Source organism: Balaenoptera acutorostrata, chromosome 3 (assembly GCF_949987535.1).
Source record: "Balaenoptera acutorostrata chromosome 3, mBalAcu1.1, whole genome shotgun sequence".
Lineage (NCBI taxonomy): Eukaryota > Metazoa > Chordata > Mammalia > Artiodactyla > Balaenopteridae > Balaenoptera > Balaenoptera acutorostrata.
In genome coordinates, this window is record NC_080066.1 from 88,224,727 (window position 1) to 88,245,399 (window position 20,673).

The 20,673-nt window shown below is 35.9% G+C and overlaps 1 protein-coding gene across 7 annotated transcripts in view; it reads left to right on the forward strand.

Moving 5' to 3' along the window:
* The window catches only part of CEP152 (centrosomal protein 152), a 97,240-nt gene that overhangs the window by 67,950 nt on the left and 8,617 nt on the right, over positions 1-20,673 (forward strand). For 4 of the 7 annotated variants that reach the window (XM_057544595.1, XM_057544598.1, XM_057544596.1 and 1 more), the window contains 6 exons: positions 2,037-2,168; positions 6,565-7,215; positions 11,000-11,135; positions 15,178-15,345; positions 19,392-19,491; positions 20,080-20,183. In XM_057544595.1, coding sequence (XP_057400578.1) covers positions 2,037-2,168; positions 6,565-7,215; positions 11,000-11,135; positions 15,178-15,345; positions 19,392-19,491; positions 20,080-20,183 — 1,291 coding nt within the window. The remainder of the gene's footprint in view (positions 1-2,036; positions 2,169-6,564; positions 7,216-10,999; positions 11,136-15,177; positions 15,346-19,391; positions 19,492-20,079; positions 20,184-20,673) is intronic. The other 3 variants (XM_057544597.1, XM_057544599.1, XM_057544601.1) reach the window with 1 other exon arrangement.

Here is a 20,673-nt window from a genome sequence, read left to right on the forward strand (position 1 = left end):
TCAGTTTACAAAATGTTTGCTCCTCTGAGGTCCGTCTAAACATTAAGATGCCTGAGGTTAACGATGATGGTTTTACATCTGAACGAAGCACAATTTAATTATGAATCTTTCTTATCTAACTTTATAGTAAATATTCCACTAAGGTAGTTATAGATAAGTAAGCTTAAAGTGAATAAGGTATATAACAGTATTTGTGTTGAGACTTGAGAGTTGAATCTGCAGGCATGCCCCTGCAAATGGGACTTTGTCTATAAATCCCAACCCCTGTCTCCCTGTAACAGATGTACAACCAGATCACCCTCATAATTCATCAAGTCTTACATTTTTGCCAGAATTGAAGTATTAACCTCACTTTATAGTCACAAATTCATTCTTGACAGCAAGAAAATTTGCCAGGTGTAAGGCTCTAAACTATAACATGTTACTTGGTTCCAAGAAAGGTCATCCAGAGGAAAGTATAGCTCTGTGTTAACAGAATAAAGATGAGTTATTTGTTTTATCAATATTATCTATTACAGTGATTCTTGAATTTTTTGTTCTCAGGATGCCTTTATGCTTTTAAAAATTGAAGACTCGAAAGAGCTTTTTCTGTGTTGGTAGTATGTCTTTTTACTGTATTGGAAAAATATCTAAGAAATTTTTAAAAAACAAGAATCCTCGCTCATACTTGCCATTGGCTGTCAGAGAAGAGACATATCATACAGCATGTAGCCTCTGGAGAAGCGTACTATTTACACATGAAAGAATGGGAGTAAAAAAAAGACAAATAAGGTCCAAATTTTCGAAAATAGTTTTGACCTCACAGACCATCTGACAGGGTTTCTAGCCCTCAGAGGTCCCTGGACCTTAATATAATATTATTTATTGTATACTTTTTATTTTAGATCTTTTACTTATTATAAAGTCTTAAGATAATGCCTGAAGTAAAGTTTTATAAAAAACATATTCTGCTTTTGATAAATACTTGAAATTCTACCTATTTGTTAAATTGTTATACATGGTTTTACAAGGAATCCTTAAAGTTTGGAAGCATAGGCAAATATAGTAATTGTATCAAGGACATTTTCAATCAGTTAAAAAATAATTTTCTCAACAGAGTTAAGAAAATGTTCTATAGGCAAAGAGACATGTTCTTAGGGGTGCTGCTTAGGTATTTATACAATCACAGATCTTGTGAAGAAAAACAAATAGCATGATATAGTAGAAAGGAAATGTTCATAATAACTTCTAAAGGAATGTAAATTTCTATAGGAGCTTTATCTTTTCCCCATATTTTTAACTTCCTAGAATTTACCTATAAATGTATTTAGTATTTTAGTGAGAAATTCAGCCCCTTTTATCTACTCTGTTTTTGTGTATGTGTATGGCTATACGTATGTTGTGTATCTGGATATTTCAAACAAGGAAATAAGGAAAGTTTATTTAATAAATGATCTGTGGTCACCCTGTAACAGATGTACAACCAGATCACCCTCATAATTCATCAAGTCTTACGTTTTTGCCAGAACTGAACTATCAACCTCACTTGATAGTCACAAATTCATTCTTGACAGCAAGAAAATTTGCCAAGTGTAAGGCTCTAAACTATAATATGTTGGTGCATGCTTGCCTGTGTGCATGTGTTCATATGTCGGGCACGAGGTCTGAGGAGGTCGTGGGTATACTGATTGGACAGCAGCTGACATCAAGCAGCCTTCCTGCATGTCTTCTTCTTTTTCCCCAAGATAAATAGGAGTTTGTTGGAAATGGCAATTGGTACTTTGTATAAAGCTTTCTAGTAATAGTAGTGGCCATCAAACATGTATAGATTTCTAATTCCTGCTTTGCCTTTTGCAGTGGATAGTATGGGACATTTAGAACAGAAGGATTAGAATCTACTGTTTGGGATAAGGTGGGGTGCTTGAAGTCAGTTTAACTACTGTAGTGCAATACAGTGTAAATGCACATGAAATCATAGTGGTTACCTGCATATGAGGTCTTTCTGAAATTTTATACGTTCCTTTACCTCTCTCTCTCCTGCAATTGCTCTCCTGCAGGTAGAAACAGCTGTGCAAAATGCTCGTCATCGGTGGCTGGAAGAACTGCCCGAGCTTGCAGAGTATAAAGCACTTCTAAGGGCAGAACAGAAGAAGTGGGAGGAGCTACAAGAGCAGTCTGTGGCCACACGGGTAAGAGCTCTCCTGGAAAGAAGCTTCAGGAGAGGGCCTCATCTCAGTCCCGGGAACTCCTACCTGCTCACAGCGCTGTGGGAGGATTAAATGCGATAATGCCTACTAAGCATAGGGCCTCATTAGTGGGGTCTGTTCTCATCATCATCCAGTTGTGGAGGGGGAGAGAATGTGTTTCAGGGTTGTGAAACTCTCATAATCTGGAGGATAACCTTACCCATGGAATGAAATCCCTATTTATCTTGTGGTATCTTTAGGAGAAACTGAGAGAGCAATTAGCTCTACAGTATCCTTTCACGTGCATGACTACTGTTTTCTGTGCTGTGTCAGTAGTCTTATAATATACTCCCCTTGGTAAATAACAAGCTCTCCTTTCCAGAGATGTCATGTTCCTTGACTGGAAACATCAGATATTTTAACCATTTGTATCCTCACAACTTAATTTATTAGTGTAAACCGGTTCTAATCAAAATGCCAATTAACTGAACATAGTTTTGAAGTTTGACACAGTAATTCTAAAATCTATTTGGAAAACTGAAAGGACTAGAAATTTTTCTAAATGTTCTGGAAAAGAAATAGTAGTCCAGCCCTAACACTTAATAGAATATGTTGGAAGGCAACAATTCAGACAGTGTTGAGTCACAAAAATAGAATTCTTTTTCATTCAGTACTATACAGACTTGAGATAGGCCCAACTATGACTAAAAGCTTAATAAATTGTTTCAAAACAAGGAAATGAGGAATTTTCCATAATAAATCGTCTTATGATAGCATTTTAGAAAAATTGTTTTCCCACCCCCTACATCATAATAAACTCTAGGTTGATTCAGAAGATAAACATTCTTAAATGACAGTATAGAAAAATTAAAAGAAATGGAATATTTCAGATTTGCATCATAATAACTCAGTCGTGAGACGACAGGCAAGGCACAGTAGCCAAGATAGGTAAATGGGATAAAATATGTACAAACATTTAAAACATTTGCTTTTGTAATAAAAAACAGAAGTGAAGGGGATAATAAAAATAAGGAAAGTAAATGAATCAAACAGAAACATTAATACTAATATATGCTTTAAAAAAAACAATACAAATTTATAAGAGAAGCAATCTGTGGGTGAGTACACCAAAGATATGAACAGATAGTCTTCATGAGAAGTCCAAATAGCAAACTTAAGGTGATATTTTGTGCCATATGTTTATACCTTCTCTTCTTAATTGTAATGCACAAAATAGACTGCAGTATCAAGCATATGCTACTCTTCTGTTGTCACAACCATTTTAGAAAATGATGTGCGTAACAGACATTGTAAATGAGTCATATGTTGCATTCATAATCTTATTCCACAAATTACTTAAGGAAATAATTCAGCATAAGTAAAAAATCTAATATTTTTCTCAACTTATGTGGTAGTTCATGGGTAGTTCATGTAATGGTGCATTACAATATTCTCTGTACTTTTAGTATGTTGAAATATTTCAAAAGGAAATTTAAGAGGGAGACAGAAAGAGGAAACAATATGATGGTATGCATATGTGTCTTAGAGCTCAGAAGTTAAGAATAATAAAGTTGATTTTCCCTTAAGAACACAGAAGGTTTGAATATATGTGAATGCAGAAATACAGAAACGAGAGGATGGTGTGTTGCTTCTCAAACTTTAGCAGGCATGAGAATCACCTGGAGGGTTTGTTAGAGCACATTCCTGGGCTTTGCTCCTGGAGATGCTGATTTGTTGGGTCTGGAGTAAGTCCTGAGAATTAGACTTTCTAACCGACTCCCGGGTGATGTGGTCTTTGGACCACACTTGGGTGTGAGTAGCAGTGTTCTAGATAATTATTCAGCCACAAAACATAGTGTTTTGTGCAAATTCTTCCTCCAAGCCAAATGAGATGAGCAAGAGCCAGTTTCATAGCATTTGCTGGAGAGTTCTTATAAGATTAGAGTGATCCGTCAAGATCTGTGGAAATTTAAAACCAGCTTCCAGAGTCCAGAAGTCGGCAAGTTGGTTCAGTGGTTCCCAGACTTTGCTGCACATTGGAAAAATGTGAGGATCTTTTAAAAAATACTTTTGCCTGGCTCCCACCCCAAGGCTTTATGTTTCAATTGGTACAGGGTGTGGCCTGGGCTTAGGGATTTTAAAAGCTCCTCAGGTGATTCTAATGTGTAGCAACATCAGGAAACACTAAATCAATTAATGCTGTCAAATTGTCCTTGTAAAACTTTATGTGAGAGGTTGTACACTTTTGGTGAGCTTGGGCGGGTCATACACATTCCCTGGGATCTGACACCTCCACCCAAGTTACCTGTTAATAATTTCCAGGCATCCATTGTGACAGGACCTGATTTCCTTTTTGGGAAAGGAAACATGTTTCAAACATGTTTCACATCGTTACTGAATTATTCTGCTGGTAGCAAAAGAATTTTTCTGTGAATTCCTTCGTAAAGCTCATCTTAGATAGTGGGTTCCTTTAGTAAACTTAAAGTATGATTCAAAATTTTTGATTTATATCCAACTATTCAGGAACACATTTTATTGAATAAAGGTATGTAACATGTGTCTAGGTATCCATATAGTTGAAGATGTTCGCTATAATTGTATAATAGCTGAGAATTAACGACGCAGACCCCCTGTCTCAACAGCCAGAGCATATATATGGTATTTTTTTTTTTTGACACACATATATATATATGTTTTTTTCTATATCATAATATTGACATTCAGTCCAGTAATCCTCCACTGTAACAGCTCCTTTACTTTACAGTGAAAATTGACTTGCATATTTTTTGCCTCTGAGTCCTTGTGGGATTTTGTTTGTTTTTAATTCAAATAGAAAGTCACAAAAATTATAATCATCCTCATCAGTTCATTCAGTCCCATGTAATTAATTTTTTTTTCATCTTGATCTTTTGTTAGCACTTTTATGAGTTCATCAGTTTTCCATTAGAGTTCTGAAAATGCTTATTCATTCAGTTCAGCAGTATAGTCAGTATAATATGGTATTGATTCATAGCAGTCACCATTGTGTAGGCCAAGCCTTTGGAGATGGCCAGTTCTTCTTTTACGTTTGTATCCTTGTGACTTCTTTGAATTCAGTCCAGGGAATATTAGAAGTAAAAGGGACTTGAGATCATCATCCAATCTGCTAGTTACATAGAAGACACTAAGTACAAAAGAGATTAAGAATTTTTCTAAGCCCATGCAGCCAAGAGTAACAGTAACTACATAACACTTTTTGAGTCTTATTGTTTGCCAGGCTCTAAGTGCTTTATTTATTTTATTTTATTTTTAAAAGATATTTATTTACTTATTTATTTGGCTGCGTCGGGTCTTCGTTGCGGTGTGCAAGCTCTCTAGTTGTGGTGTGCGGGCTCTAGAGCACGCAGGCTCAGTAGTTGCAGCGCGCGGGCTTAGTTGCCCCCGCGGCATGTGAGATCTTAGTTCCCCAACCAGGGATTGAACCTGCGTCCCCTGCATTGGAAGGCAGATTGTTAACCGTTGGACCACCAGGGAAGTCCCCTAAGTGCTTTAAATAGATTATTTCCTTTTGTCATTTAATCCAAAAAAAAGAAAAAAAAAACTCTATCAAGTGGGCATTGTAATTATCCCCATTTTATAGATGAGGAAACTGAGGCTCAAAGAAGTTGAGTGGGAAGTTAATTCCAGCAATTTGTCTCCAGAGCCTGTTCTGTTAAGCACCGTGCTAGGCTGCCTTTGCAGTCCAAGTCAGGATTTGAGCTACAGCTCAGGCTTTTTGATTCCCTATTACTTTTTGGTTATGTACTACTGGTGCCTATGATCTGCTAGTCTTGCTCTTCTATTATAAACAAAAATTGGATTAATGAAAAAATGACTTTGTTTGATATTGTCATTTAATGAACTGTTTTAACCACTAAAATTGCATTAAAATACAGTATGTTTGTCAGCAAGTTATTCTACAGGTTATGTGTTACATTCCTAAAAATATTAGTAAGATTTCCTTAGAGGCTGCTTTTGCTTCATATAAGAGATAATTCATTTGTTGGGGGCTTTGATTTGAGACAGCATCTGTATTAAAAACAAATATGAATTTTTTTCTAAAATTAGTTTTAGATAATTATATAATTATGTATTTTTGGTCAGTTTAAATTTCTAGTTATTCATATAGAAATGGATGTTTTATTTTAAATAACGTGAGACAAAGTATTAGGTGATTTAAAATGAGGGAAAAGATCCTTAAGTTTAGTGTAAGTATATTTTAGGACCAGCCAATGTCTTATCTAAATTTACTTTTTCCCTTTAATTTTGATTTTAAATCTCTTATTAATAAGTTCAAAGATTAACCCAAATGGTTACTTTATTTTTTTTTTATTAATGAGAATCATAAAGAGTTTTCATTGTACGTTGTTATGTCCTTTAGATATTGTTTGCTGTTTCTGAAGCTAAAGAGAAATGGAAAAGCGAGATTGCAAATATGGAGAAAAATGTCATACCTGGAAAGCAATTGGAAGAGAAGATTCATTCTCTGCAGAGAGAGCTTGAGTTAAAGAATGAGGAAGTCCCCATGGTTGTCAGGGCTGAGCTGGCAAAGGCCCGGAGTGAATGGAACAAAGAAAAGCAAGAAGAAATCCACAGAATTCAAGAACAAAATGAGCAAGATTACCGGCAATTTTTAGATGATCATCGAAATAAAATTAATGAGGTGCTTGCAGCAGCTAAAGAAGACTTTACGAAACAAAAAACTGAACTACTTCTTCAGAAGGAGACAGAATTACAAACGTGTTTAGACCACAGTCGCAGAGAATGGACTGTGCAGGAAGCTAGGCGGATCCAACTGGAAATCCATCAGTATGAGGAAGACATCCTAACTGTCCTTGAGATTCTCTTAAAGGACACCCAGAAGGAGCAAGCCAGTGGTTCAGAGAACAAGTACCTTTTGGAACTCATGTCGACTTGTTCTTCGAAATGGGTGTCTGTGCAATATTTTGAAAAACTAAAGACCTGCATACAGAAAGCATTTCAAGATACACTCTCCCTACTTATAGAAACTGTCAACTCAGACTGGGTAAAGGTATGTTCCTAATAAGTGAAAAAAGCTATGATTAAATGTGAAAGATGATTGTAGAAGCTGCATTTGGTATTTTTTCCTTTCTTCATTTTCCAGTTTAATAGGTGTAAGACTTGTGTTTTTACTAGTGGTTTAAAAAACTTTTAGCAAATTCAAAGGATTGCAATTTTTTTTTTTTGCCCCCCAAAATTTGCTTCTTCATAGTGCCACAAATATGAGCAGAGCTTTTAGTCACTAGACATCTTTTTCCTTAAAAAAGTATATGCTGTTCTTTGTAAGGGCCTGAGATTTCAGAAACTGAATAACTTTCATTCCTATTTTTGTTTTTTGGGCATGACTACTTCAAGAAATATGCATCGTATTAAACTAGGGTTTCTTAAGATCTTCTAAAGAGTTTGGAAGCCTATTTATTGCCCTCAAGGAATTTATATCTCATGTAGGCAAAAAATGCCAACTGGGTACAAAGAATATTGATATAGAAACAAGCAGGTAGAGGTATGGCTCACTCACACAAAAAGCCCAGTTTTGCTAGTGTACTACATATGTGCATGTAGAATGAATTCATTGTATTCTTTTCGTTGTATAAGTGTTCTCTGACACCAGCTTTTAGTTTGTGTGGAAGATCTGATAAAACCAAAGTCTTGCTGCCTTATGATTAAAGACATTAGATATGCATGAAAAATCCGGAATGATATTCTAGGCATTGTGACCAGCCAATTTCAACATTTGGAATTCGAGGTAGAAAAAAAATGCCAATATTATAAGGTTTGTCTGATAGAAGAGTTGAGACATAGAAGCTACAATTCATTAAAATATTGTGATCAAAGATTTTCAAGGCCAGGATTGAGCATTTGGTATTAATACCTACTGGAAAGAGTTATAAGCTACAGAAAAATCTGAGTTCCAGCCTCATACTTAGCGATAACTAGCTTATTTACCTTGGGTAGTCATAGTTGCTCATCTGAAAAATAAAATACAAATCCCTGGTCTAATTCCTTGGATTTTGGTAGGATACAAATGACATAGTTTGATCTTTCTGCATCTTGCATTTGAAACAGTACAGAATTTTAGAGCCAAAGGAACCTGAAAGATCAATCTATCCCATCCCAATTCAACCCAGTTGATATTTTTATTCTTGATTTCACAAAGATGTTACTGCTTCATAGTTGCTTTTAATGTAAAATTAACTCAGCAAGACCACTCCCCATTAATACTGCATGACTGAGAATTTTTGGGAAAAGTAGATAATTAAGAAGAATTATTTATAGTAGACTTTAAGGATAAGAAGTGATGGGAAAATCATGTTATATGCTTTCAAGTTTGCTTTCCTGAAGCAAAAGGAAACTTTTCTCTGCTATAAAAGTCAAGAAACTACAACACCTTTCTCCTACTGTTAATAGATATAATCAACCCTGGGGTCTTTTTATAGGGCTTAAAATTGTGCAAGCAGTGTAAGATCCTCTGTAAGACGTTATGTGTCTCACATGTATATGGAGACAGAATCACATAATTTGGCTAAGAATTTAGACTTTTGCAGCTTTCACTGAGTGGGATCAGATTCTGTTCCTGAGAAAAGGGTGCCTCTGAAATGCCTAATCTGGCATTGGTCACAGAAGAATAATACTCAACCTTCTGCTGTCTTAGTGCTAACTCAGCTCAGGACCCTGAGATAAAGCAATGATTATAAAGCAGTGATTATAAATTTGCAATATAGGTGCCATAAATATGAGGAACTATGATTTATAATTGATTAAATTTGTGGTTTTTAGAACTGTTCATGAAAATTAAAACTGGAAATAACGATCGGTATATATAAAACAAAGTCCTCATTAAAATAACTTAGGTGATCAAGATTTAATTTAATTTATTTTTAATCAATTTTTTTCAGCTTTACTGAGCTACAATTGACAAATAAAATAGTAAGATATTTAAAGTGTCATCATGGTGATTTGATATACATATACATTGTGAAAGGCTCCCCACCATCTAGTTAATTAACACATCCATCACCGCACATATTTACCTTATTTTTTGTTGGTGAGAACATTTAAGTTTAGATGATCCAGATTTTAAATGGCAAGAATGCAATGAATTAAAAATATGGTTTCCAGTAACATGAATGCCTTATCAAATATATAATTTATATTCATATACTAAGTATATTAATACAGCAGTTCATAATAGATAAAACAGAAATATCAACTGGAACAAAATTTTTAAACAAATTTAAGGATGTGTGTTTTGTGTTTTCTTACCACCCATGTCAAGTTAAAACTAAGACAGGGCTTCCCTGGTGGCGCAGTGGTTGAGAATCTGCCTGCTAATGCAGGGGACACGGGTTCGAGCCCTGGTCTGGGAAGATCCCACATGCCACGGAGCAGCTGGGCCCGTGAGCCACAATTGCTGAGCCTGCGCGTCTGGAGCCTGTGCCCCGTGACGGGAGGGGCCGCGATAGAGAAAGGCCCGCGCACCGCGATGAAGAGCGGTCCCCGCACCGCGATGAAGAGTGGCCCCCGCTTGCCGCAACTGGAGAAAGCCCTCGCACGAACCGAAGACCCAAACACAGCCAAAAATAAATAAATAAATAAATAAATAAATAAGAAAATCCTTAAAAAAAAAAAAAAAAAAAAGAATGGTGACGCCTATAAAAGAAGAGAGAAGAGCTTGTCTGAGGAAAAAGGAAATAATGAGGAATTTCATGAGTTAGTGCATCATCTAAATGAAGATGATCAATGACAATTTAAAAAAAAAAAAAAAAAAAAAACTAAGACAAAAGGTTGCTGCTCCTGCCTTTTTTTGCCATCTTGGCTTTTCTCCAGTTTTGAGTAGAAACTGGAAATATTGGCTACCTTTGGGATCGGTTTTTATTATTCCTTTTGGCCTCAACCTCATACCCTCTTGATTGACTGGAGTTTGCATTGTCTCTGTACCTACTGACCTCTGCCTCTGTTGGGCGGCATGGGTAGGTTTCCTGACAATGAAATGAGTTTCTCAAAATCAAAATCAAGGCTTCTAGAATTGAGCATATAGAATGTATTTTAAGTAATTAAACAAGACAGCTTTCTCAAGATTACCTGTTCTGTTTGAGATTTAGTAGTTGTGCAAAATCTGAAAATATATTGCCTTAAAAGAATGTCCCACCATTAATGAATTTAGTAGCTGTGCTGCCAAAACAGAAACTAGAATGCAGAAAGTGTTCAATAAATATTAGTGAGGAAATGGTCTTGTGCAAGAGGTTTCACTTAGATGAGCCTCAGTTTCTGTCCTTAACATTGGCATTCGACTGTCTTTCCTTGTGAACAAATGACAGTATGTATTAAAGTATTTAGAAACATAACATACTATATGTTTCAAAAATTGTTTTTACTGTTGTTACTTTCAATTCATGGGAGGCAAAAGGTTGGTACTGCAGTTTCTAATGAATTTTCTCCCTGCTGCCGTGTAAATGTTCTGGATTTTCAAAAGCAATTCTGATTTCACATAGTCTGTCCTGTGGTTTGATCACAGAAACCATTAAAATATCTTGAAAGTGGAAACTGTATCTCCTGTCTGTCCCATAGCTGGCCCACCAGTCCTCTGTTGGATAATGTTCTAATTTGGAAAATACGGTCATAGGAGTCTAGCTCATAGTAATGACAGTATTCACATAAAACCCTAAGAAAAATATTGGTGATAGTTTAGGCAAGATTTTGTTCAGGCTGTGTTTTCTTTTTATATTTTTAATATTAGTATTTTGCGTAGAGAAAGATGTTTAATAAGCATTAACTATGAAGATAATCTGTTTCAGAGAAATATGACCAAGATCTCTAAGGATCCTGCCACAAGGGTCACTGGCAGAGGAGACCCTAGGGTCCTGGCGCTCCTTCCTGCACCTACATCTGGACACCACACTCAGCCCTTGGCCGTGCAAGAAGCAGAAGCTGGTAATGGGATTTTGTTCCTACTATTCTTTGCATCATCCATAATCCCAGTTCCAGAGGGTTGTTTTGAGGATAAAAGGAAATCAAAGACGTGCACAGTTTTCATGAGTGAGCAAATGTGTGATATTACTCCTAAGTAATGTGTTTCCTCTCCCCAGGTTTCATTTTGTATTAGAAGACAGGGTTGCTTTAGGCCCTCTTATTTCCTATCTTTTCATGGTCTTCCCTCCATTCATAAGTGACTCTTATTATGAGGAGAATAATGAGAATTTTAGTAGAGCAGTCATGTTTTTATTTCCTGGCTTTGATGAGAAAGGGTTACACATAAGAGAATTGCCAAATCACTGAGACCGTTCCATTCAATTTATTGAAGCTTATATTTCAACTCTTTTTAATAGAAATCTTTCTGAAGTGTATTCAGCGTTTTCTGATGTATTCGTGGGTTTCTGGAGGTTGGGGGGCAGTGTTTTTATCTCTTCCTCTCCACCAACTGTCAAAGTGAATGGCACATAGTTTGTGTTCCTTGAATATTTGATGAATTAATAATTTAACTTTTACTTTGTGACTTAGAGTTGTCAGTTCAAAAAGAATTGCACTGTGCTACAGCCCCTTGAGGTGTTCAGAGCTCGCTGAGGAATATGGGCTTATACTGTCTGTTTACTGGGATTTTGAACTAGGACCTGCCATACTCTTTATAAGCTGCAGTCCTTTTAGGACGTTGCCCCCTTGCAGCCTGCTCCTTCCCTCCATGTACAAACCATACGTACTTTTTGTTTCTTGTCTGCTGTCTCCACTGTAACCTGGAGAAGAACTAAGAATTGCCAGAACAAATCATATGTACAGAGTCAATAACCTTAGTTTCCACATGTTTCTAATTCAGTAGGCATATTAACAGAGTCTTACAGAATCTCTGCCTTTCCTAAGAAGTCAGTTGACAGTTATTTTTCTCATTGCCCATCCAGAAACCCTTTTTCCTTATCTCTAGGTTCTAGATAGTTGCAAATACCTTTTTGCCAATTAGTTAAATGCTAATTTACCAATTAGTAGGGTAATACTATCTTAATTTGTATCTTGCTTCCTACGTTTCAATGTCATTTTATGTCTGTTGTTATGTTTGGAATAACCTGAGAATTACTTTCTGATTTGTGAAATGCATAGAAGTGAGTTTTAAATATTATGTGGGAAGTCCAATCAATATGAAAGAAATTAGTTTTGACTTAGGACAAATCAAACTATAAAAGGATGTACTTTTCTTTCTTTAATCTTTTTTCCCTAAAAACAAACACATTAACAAATTCATAAGTTGGAAAGGGTTAAATAACCCAAAACATATAAAGTTCTTCATAATCCTACCACCAGAGAGTACCACTGTTAGTGGTGTGGTTATAGTCTCCTAATATCTTATCATTTTTAAAACTCATTTAAATATTAATTATGAAATACTTGATACATGCAAAGAATATATGTAATGCACATGTAAGTTATGAACCTAACAACCAGGAACCCACTATTTGACTTAGGAAGTAGAACATCACCAGTACTGTTGAAGACCCCTGTGTGTTTCACCACAATTCCATCCCTGTAACTTCCCCACAATCTGAGGTAATAAATATTCTGATTTTAAAAAATCATCTTCTTGCTTTTCTTTGTTTTGACCAAGTATAGGTATCCTCAGAAAGCTTTTGCTATATTTTGTTTGTCTTTTAACATTATAAAAATGGTTTAATACGTGTTTTAGTCTTTGTAACTTGTTTTTTTCCCACTTAATATCAAGCTTGTAAGGTTTGTCTTTTTAATGCATATAGCTCTGGTTCATTCATTTTCATTGCTGTATAGTATTCCATTGTGTGAATATACTATAATTTACCTGTTCTCTTATCAGTGGGCATTTGCCTGGTTTCCAGGTTTACAAAACCGTATCTTAAATGAAATACATAAATGCCATGTATGGTGATGCTTCATTAATCCTCTGATGCTCGTAAACTTAAATGGCACCATTTAAATGAAACTAAAAAGTCAGAAGAGAGCTAAGAATAATTTTTCTGGACTAATGTTTTTACATCAACATTTTGGATTTTGGCCTCTGAGCCTGTGCCAATTTGTATTCCTAGTTTATTATATCAATTATATTAATAGTAATAATCAATTTCTGTATCATTTTTGAATATTACTTAAATTTTATAAACTCTATGTGTTACTAATAGCAATAGCTATTCCTTATTGTGTAGTTGCTCCATGCCAGGTACTGTGCCACACAATTTTTATACATTTATACCTCCTGACAGTTTTGAATCTTTTTTTCATTTGGAGATAATTTCAAGCTTACGAAAAAGTTGCAAAAATAAAGATAGTTGCAAAGAACACTCATATTCCCTTTACCTAGATACACCTATTGATAACATTTTATTCCATTTGTGCTCCTCTGTGTGTATGTGTCTCTGAACATTTCATTTTTTTCCTGAACCACTTGAGGATAAGTTATATACATTATTCCTTTTTACCCCAAAATACTTCAGTGTATATTTTCCCAAAATAAGGATTTTTCTTGTATACCTTAGTACAGTAAATTTAACATTAGATGAAAATGTGTTATACAATTATATCAGTCTACTGTTTGTATTCTAATTTTGTCAATTGACCCAATAACGTCTTTACAGCATTTTTTTCCCCACAGTACAGAAATCTGTCTGGGGTCAGGTGTTATGTTTGTTTGTTTATTTATTTATTTATTTATTAACATCTTTATTGGAGTATAATTGCTTTACAATGGTGTGTTAGTTTCTGCTTTATAAAAGTGAATCAGCTATACATATACAGGTGTTATGTTTAGATGTCATGTCTCTTTAATCTCCTTTAATCTAGGATATTCCTCTCTTTGCCTTCTATGACATTGATGTTTTTGAGAGACATATTCTTCGCTCTCCCCAACACCTGTCAACCTCTGGCTTTTAATAGAACCTTTTCCTTGTTTTGGGTTTATCTGATATTTCTTCATGATTTTGATTCGAGTTGTTTTCTTAGCTGGAACACTGCATAGGTGACGTGCTATCATACCTGGAGGTACGCAATGTCTGTTTGTCTTTTATTGGTGAGGTTCATTTGAGCACCTGGTCAAGGTGTTGTCCAGTTTCTTCACTGTATAATTACTGTGTTTTTACCCCATCACAACTATAAGCAATCTGTGGGGAGACACTTTCAAGACCATAAGAATGTCCTTCTCCTCATTAAAACTTTCCGTTATGCTTAACAGTCATTGCTGAATCTTATCTGATCCAGTCTTTGCTCTGGCAGTTGCAAAAATTTTAATTTTTTCACTTCCAGACCTCCTTCTACTTGTACCACTTGGCACTTGGTGTGTTGTTATCATTGAGAATCCTCCTCTCTAGTTTGCCCGTGTAGTTACTATCTGTTTGTTTATTTTTCTATTTATCTGTCCGTCTACCTATCTACCAACTTACCTACCTATCCATCTATCCATCCATTTATCCCATTATTGTAGGATTATTGGTGTGACTCAAATTCCTATTTTTTCAATATTTTATAATTCATTACTATACTTAATTAGTGTTCAGATTGTCCCAGATTCAGCTAATGGAGCCCCTTCAAACTGGCTCCTATGTCCTTGTGACATGCCTGTGTTTTTGAGTAATTTCTTAACTTCTGGCATAGCAAAATATTCTAGTCTCATCTTGTATATACCCTAAGTACTGGAGTCCGCCATTTCTTGAAGATCCCTGGTTCCTTTTAGTGGGGAATTGTATTCAATACTACGATCTGAGCATTGGGTTTCATGGCAATTTTTAAAATAGATGGTATTATTCAATTTTACATATTAGAAAACTAAGTCTCAAGAGAGGTTAAGTAATACAACAGCTGGTAAATAGTGGAAACAGGATTTAAATTCAGGTCTCTCTCTTAAGCATCATGCTCTTTTCAGTTACACTGTAGCCTTTAGTCATGTCATCTGGTTTCCTTTCCTTCCTTCCTTCCTTCCCTTTTTTAGTCTAAATTGATACAAAAGTTTGCTATCATTTAATTTTTGCAGATAAGAAAAAGATCCTTGAAATTAAAGATTCATGCGGTGGACACTGCTTCCAAGAACTTGAAAAGGCAAAGCAGGAATGTCAAGATCTGAAAAGAAAACTGGAGAAATGCTATAGGCATCTTCAGCATTTAGAAAGGAAGCACAAAGCTGTAGTGGAAAAAATCGGAGGTTAGCATTTAAAGTAGCACTGCTACCAGTATAAATCTCTTCGATCCTTTTGAAATGTTCAAATGTGATATTGTAGTTAACGTAGGCACTGATTCTCTTTGGGGATTATTATAAACTAATTTGGACCTTATTTTTACTAACTAAATTATTATTATTGAACTCAAGAGGAAAATTGGAGCTCTGATTAAAAGGTCACATTCCTTCTTTTTTTGATTGAATGGCTTCTGAGTGCTCAATATGTGTCAAGCAGCATTGTAGGCACTGGGGATACAACAATGAAGACATCAGACAAAATTCCACTTTTGATGCAGATGCACAGGACTCTGTTCTCTGCCTTCAAGAAGCTTACCATTAAGTGAGGAGAACTGAAAATAGATTAATAAATAATTGCAGCTCTGAGTATCTGGCAGTATGTTCGCATAAACCTGGAAAAAAGGATGTTGATTAACTCTTCCTCCTATTAAAGTGAAGGAAGGCTTGACTAAGCCTTGAAAGATGAAGGTGTTTGCCAAAGAGAACAGCATTCTAGGCAGCGGGAGAAGACATGACCCAAGGCATATGGGTCTGATCTGGCCTCCTTTCCGTCCATTCTTCACAACACTGTCGGGAAATTATCTAAGAGGGATATCTTCTGCCATTTCCTATTGCCCTTTTGAAGAAGGGAGGCTATTGGGCTCGTGAGGCTGCTCCCTCTTACCTTTCACTGTTGACTTGTACCCTGTGCTTCATATTCTTTACATTTGAAATATTTCAGATGCTTGAGCTGGTCAGGAATTTTCTTTTACTGCTGGAGCTTGAATACAATATTATCATTCTGTCCTACACTTTCCCCTCTCATTCTCATTTTGGTCTAACTCTTCCTCATCCTTTAGGATTCAACTGAGAAGATACCTTATCTGCAGAGCCTTGATTTTCCCCAGTCTGGGTTAGACGGGCCGCTCCTGTGAGGCCCCAAAGCACTCCTCCTCAATTAACTTTCTGCATTTCACTTTTTGGTTACTTGCCCACTATCTTTTTTAACCTATAAATTTCTTGAGAATAAGGAATTATCTTTGTTTTTCCTTAGAGTCATGGTGCCCATTACATACCAGATAGTAATAAATGCTTGAATGAATAAAGGACTGAAGGCAAGGGTCTCAAATAACATGTCGTCCAGAAAAGACCAGACAGATAGGTTCACTCTTTTTTTCTACATTCACCTCTGTCGCTTGCCTGGACAACAGTCATCTCTGCTTCCAGTCTCGCCCCTCCAATCCATTCTCCATCAGGCAGCGAGAGCGACCTTTTTTTTTTTTTTTTTTTTTTTTGTCTTCTGGTGTCTGATTTATTCTGAGTGCACAATCAGTGTTCCTTTATTTCAGTTTCTGGCTTACTATTTGACACGCAGTTTAGATACAGTCTCTGTTAATGACATACTTCCTGAATCAACCTTTTTGAGATATTATTATTATTACAATTATTAGGATCTTTTCTATTCAAAAAACAAAACTGAAGACAACAGTTTAAAATCCCCAAAGACATTCTAGATGCATAAGTAATACATAAAGATTCTACCAGTTGGAGAATTTCTGAAGGAATAGAGCGACCTTTTACAAAAGTAAATTGAATCGTCACACTGTCTTGTTTCAAGCCCTCAGTGACTCGTCTGGCTCGGTATGAAACACAAACACTTTAACATAGAGTTTAAGAAGCCCTTCATGATCCCATATCTGCCAGCCCCTCAGCCTGGTTCCCCGCCACTGCCCCTGCCCAGCCCTCTTATCCTCTAACAGAGCTGTGACAGGGGTTTCATTGTCTCTTTTCTCCGAGTCTGTTTGCATCTCTTCCTTTACCCCACCATCTGTCTTCCCATCGGGTCACATTGCCTGGCTAACCCTTACTCCTCAAAGCCCTGGCTCATGCCTTCCTCAGAGAGGCTTTCCTAACTACCCCAGACTTGGTCAGGTTCCTCCGTTAGACATTCCCCACAGCTCCTATGAGTTTTATAACATTCATCAGCTTGCATGCATGCATGCATGCATGCATGCATTTATTTATTTATTTATTTATTTATTTATTTATTGTTTTAACATCTTTATTGGAGTATAATTGCTTTACAATGGTGTGTTAGTTTCTGCTTTATAACAAAGTGAATCAGTTATACATATACATATGTTCCCATATCTCTTCCCTCTTGCGTCTCCCTCCCTCCCACCCTCCCTATCCCACCCCTCTAGGTGGTCACAAAGCACCGAGCTGATCTCCCTGTTGCTGTGCGACTGCTTCCCACTAGCTATCTATTTTACGTTTGGTAGTGTATATATGTCCATGCCACTCTCTCACTTCGTCCCAGCTTACCCTTCCCCCTCCCCATATCCTCAAGTCCATTCTCTAGTAGGTCTGTGTCTTTATTCCCGTCTTGCCACTAGGTTCTTCATGACCTTTTTTTTTTTTTTTCCCTTAGATTCCATATATATGTGTTAGCATACTGTATTTGTTTTTCTCTTTCTGACTTACTTCACTCTTGCCATTATTTATTGTCTCTACTCTCCTTTGGAGTGTGATGGTGACAAGGATGAAGTCCTGTCCTAGCACTTAGCACAGTACCTGGCATCCTAGCGCGCTCGGTAAATCCTGCTGCCCAAGAGCGGCCACATGCTCCCACCTACCCCTTGCTAAGTCTGCTAGAGATAGATAATAATTACCTTAAGGCAAGAAAGGGTTTTAGGAATTTTGAGATAAAAAACAACACAGTTCCCGGGGTGATTTCTTAGGTCTTTAATAGAGGCCAGAGAGTAAGTGAGAGTAAATTTGTCCAACTGTGGATGTAGATACCGTGCGGCTATTGCAAATTTGATGAAAATCAAGAAAATCTGTTTTACATAATAAAAATGACAAGGGCAGTTGGATGTGATTATTCTTTATAAATAATAATATTTAGCACCATACATTGTGATCATACAGTAGTTATTCTACATAGTGCTTTTTGAGGCTGATAACTTCTGTAATTCGTGGACTTAGAAATAATCCAACAAAGTTGATAGTTAGCTCAAAACAGCAGGCTGATAAAAGGGGTCAGGGTCAGAATTTAAGTCATTTGATAGTTTGATTTCAGTGTTTGTCTTAATGTAAATCTATTAGTTGATAATATTTTTGTTATTGTGGTGGTTTCTATGGTTCTTAAATTCCATTTTCCACTGTCATGGTTGCATTTATTGAAAAGTGATGGAGTAAGAGTGAGTGGTTTAGAAATATACAAGCTATATCCATCACTGGGGGAACAGATTGATTCATTCCCCAACTTATAGGGTGTGTTGAAAGGGTGGAGTTGCAGGAAATATGGAGTGCCATGTTCATAGGTATTAAATGTTGATATTGCCAGCCCTTGTATAAGGTGCTGTGCATTTACTATATTATTTCCATTATAATCTTCAAGGTAAGTAATACTATCCCCACTTTACATATGAAGAAACTCAGGTTCAGAAAGATTAAGTAATTTGCCTAAGCTCATCCAGCTGGTGAGAAGAAAAGCTAGGATTTAAATATGTGTCTCTCTGACTCTGAAATTCATTCTTTGTCCTCTGTACCACATGGACTCCATCAGTCTCCTCATCTTCTTTTTAAAAGTTCAAAGAATTGAACATCTTACATTATTTCTGAAAATGGCACCTACTTAAGCTTAATATTTTTTAAATTTTGTATTGAGGTACTTGTTCAGTGATCATTTATATGAGCATAGACTGTATACCAGGGTCCATGAGGGACATGGAATTAGGAAACCTACTATGTTTCTAAATAAATCCTTTAGTCTAACTGGAAAACAAAACACATGCATATAAAACAATTGGAAATTTATTCCAGGACAGTGTATAACCCAGAACAAGATGAAAATGGAATATAGATTTAAAGTGCTGAGAAAATAGAACAGGGAGTGGTCAGATGAGGGTTTATCAGGGAATGAATGACCCAGGGAGCAACTGGAAATTTTTCAGTCGCTGGTAATTTAAGGGAAAGACCGAGAGAAAAAGAGATTAATTGACCAATATACTATAAACTTTCTTTTTTAGAAGAGAATAGTAAAGTTGTTGAAGAATTATTAGAAGAAAACAACGACATGAAGAATAAATTGGAAGAACTGAGAACACTTCGTAAAACACTACCACCAAGGTAGGCTTTTACTATTACAAAGAAATCGTTTATTTCCAAGTATCTTTGCTTTTTTTTTTAATATCAGTCATATCAATACTATCATACCAAGAATATCAGTTACTTTTATTGTTACATAGCAAAAAGTATAAAAAAGAAGAAGATCTTCTAAAACCCTGTCCCCGGAAGATATCCTTTATTTAGTATATGTGCTGCCGAAGCGAGCACTTTACCCTTTATTTAAGCCCTTTTATACACACACAACGTGTGCACATGTTTTAAAAATTGAGATTATCGTATAAGCTATTTTGTAACCTTTTGTTAATATTATAAGATAAACACTTCCTCCGTGTCATTGGATGTACTCCTATAATGTGCTTTTCAATAGCTGCATAGATTTTCATCATGTAGATTTATCATGATTTATTTAAGTAACTATAACACAAGTTGTTGGCATTTTTCTCCTAAATAATTATAATAAAGATCCTCATATGTGAATTTTTTAGCACATCTTAGCTTATTTTATTGGAATATATATATATATATTTTTTTTCAAGTTACGTTTTTAACTTACAATCTCTGTTTTTGCAATCTTTGGTTTGTTTTTAGGTCACTGTCGGAAGGGGCCATTGAACATTCTTGCCTGCCATGCAGTGGGGTGGCCTTGGAAGAACTCCGTGGGCAGTACATTAAAGCTGTAAAAAAAATTAAGCGTAAGTCCTTAAAGAGATTCCCAAGATTTTAAGGTGGTTTGGGTCTTTTTGGTAACTAGCAGTAGTAATTTTGGGGAATTTTCTGAACTACTTTGTTCTTACCTGCTTTTAGAAGAGATCACTGATAGCTTTTCTAAATTATGTAGATGATTTTACCCAAGTAAATTTGGAGTTTGCCCCCCAAATTTTGGAAGTGGCACAAGGATAGAGGTATTTTTATATTGTTAATTATCCTGGGGTTTTGTTTTTGGACACTAATATATATATTTTTAAAGTATAATTGACATATACCACTATATTAGTTTCAGGTGTATAACATAATGGTTTGATATTTGTATGTGGTCACCACAATGTCTAGTTTCCCCATCACCATACGAAGTTACAAAACATACAATACAGTAGTAGTTCCCCCTTATCTGAGGATTTGCTCTTGTGGTTTTGGTTATCTGTGGTCAACTGCAGTCCGAAAACATTAAGTGGAAAATTCCGG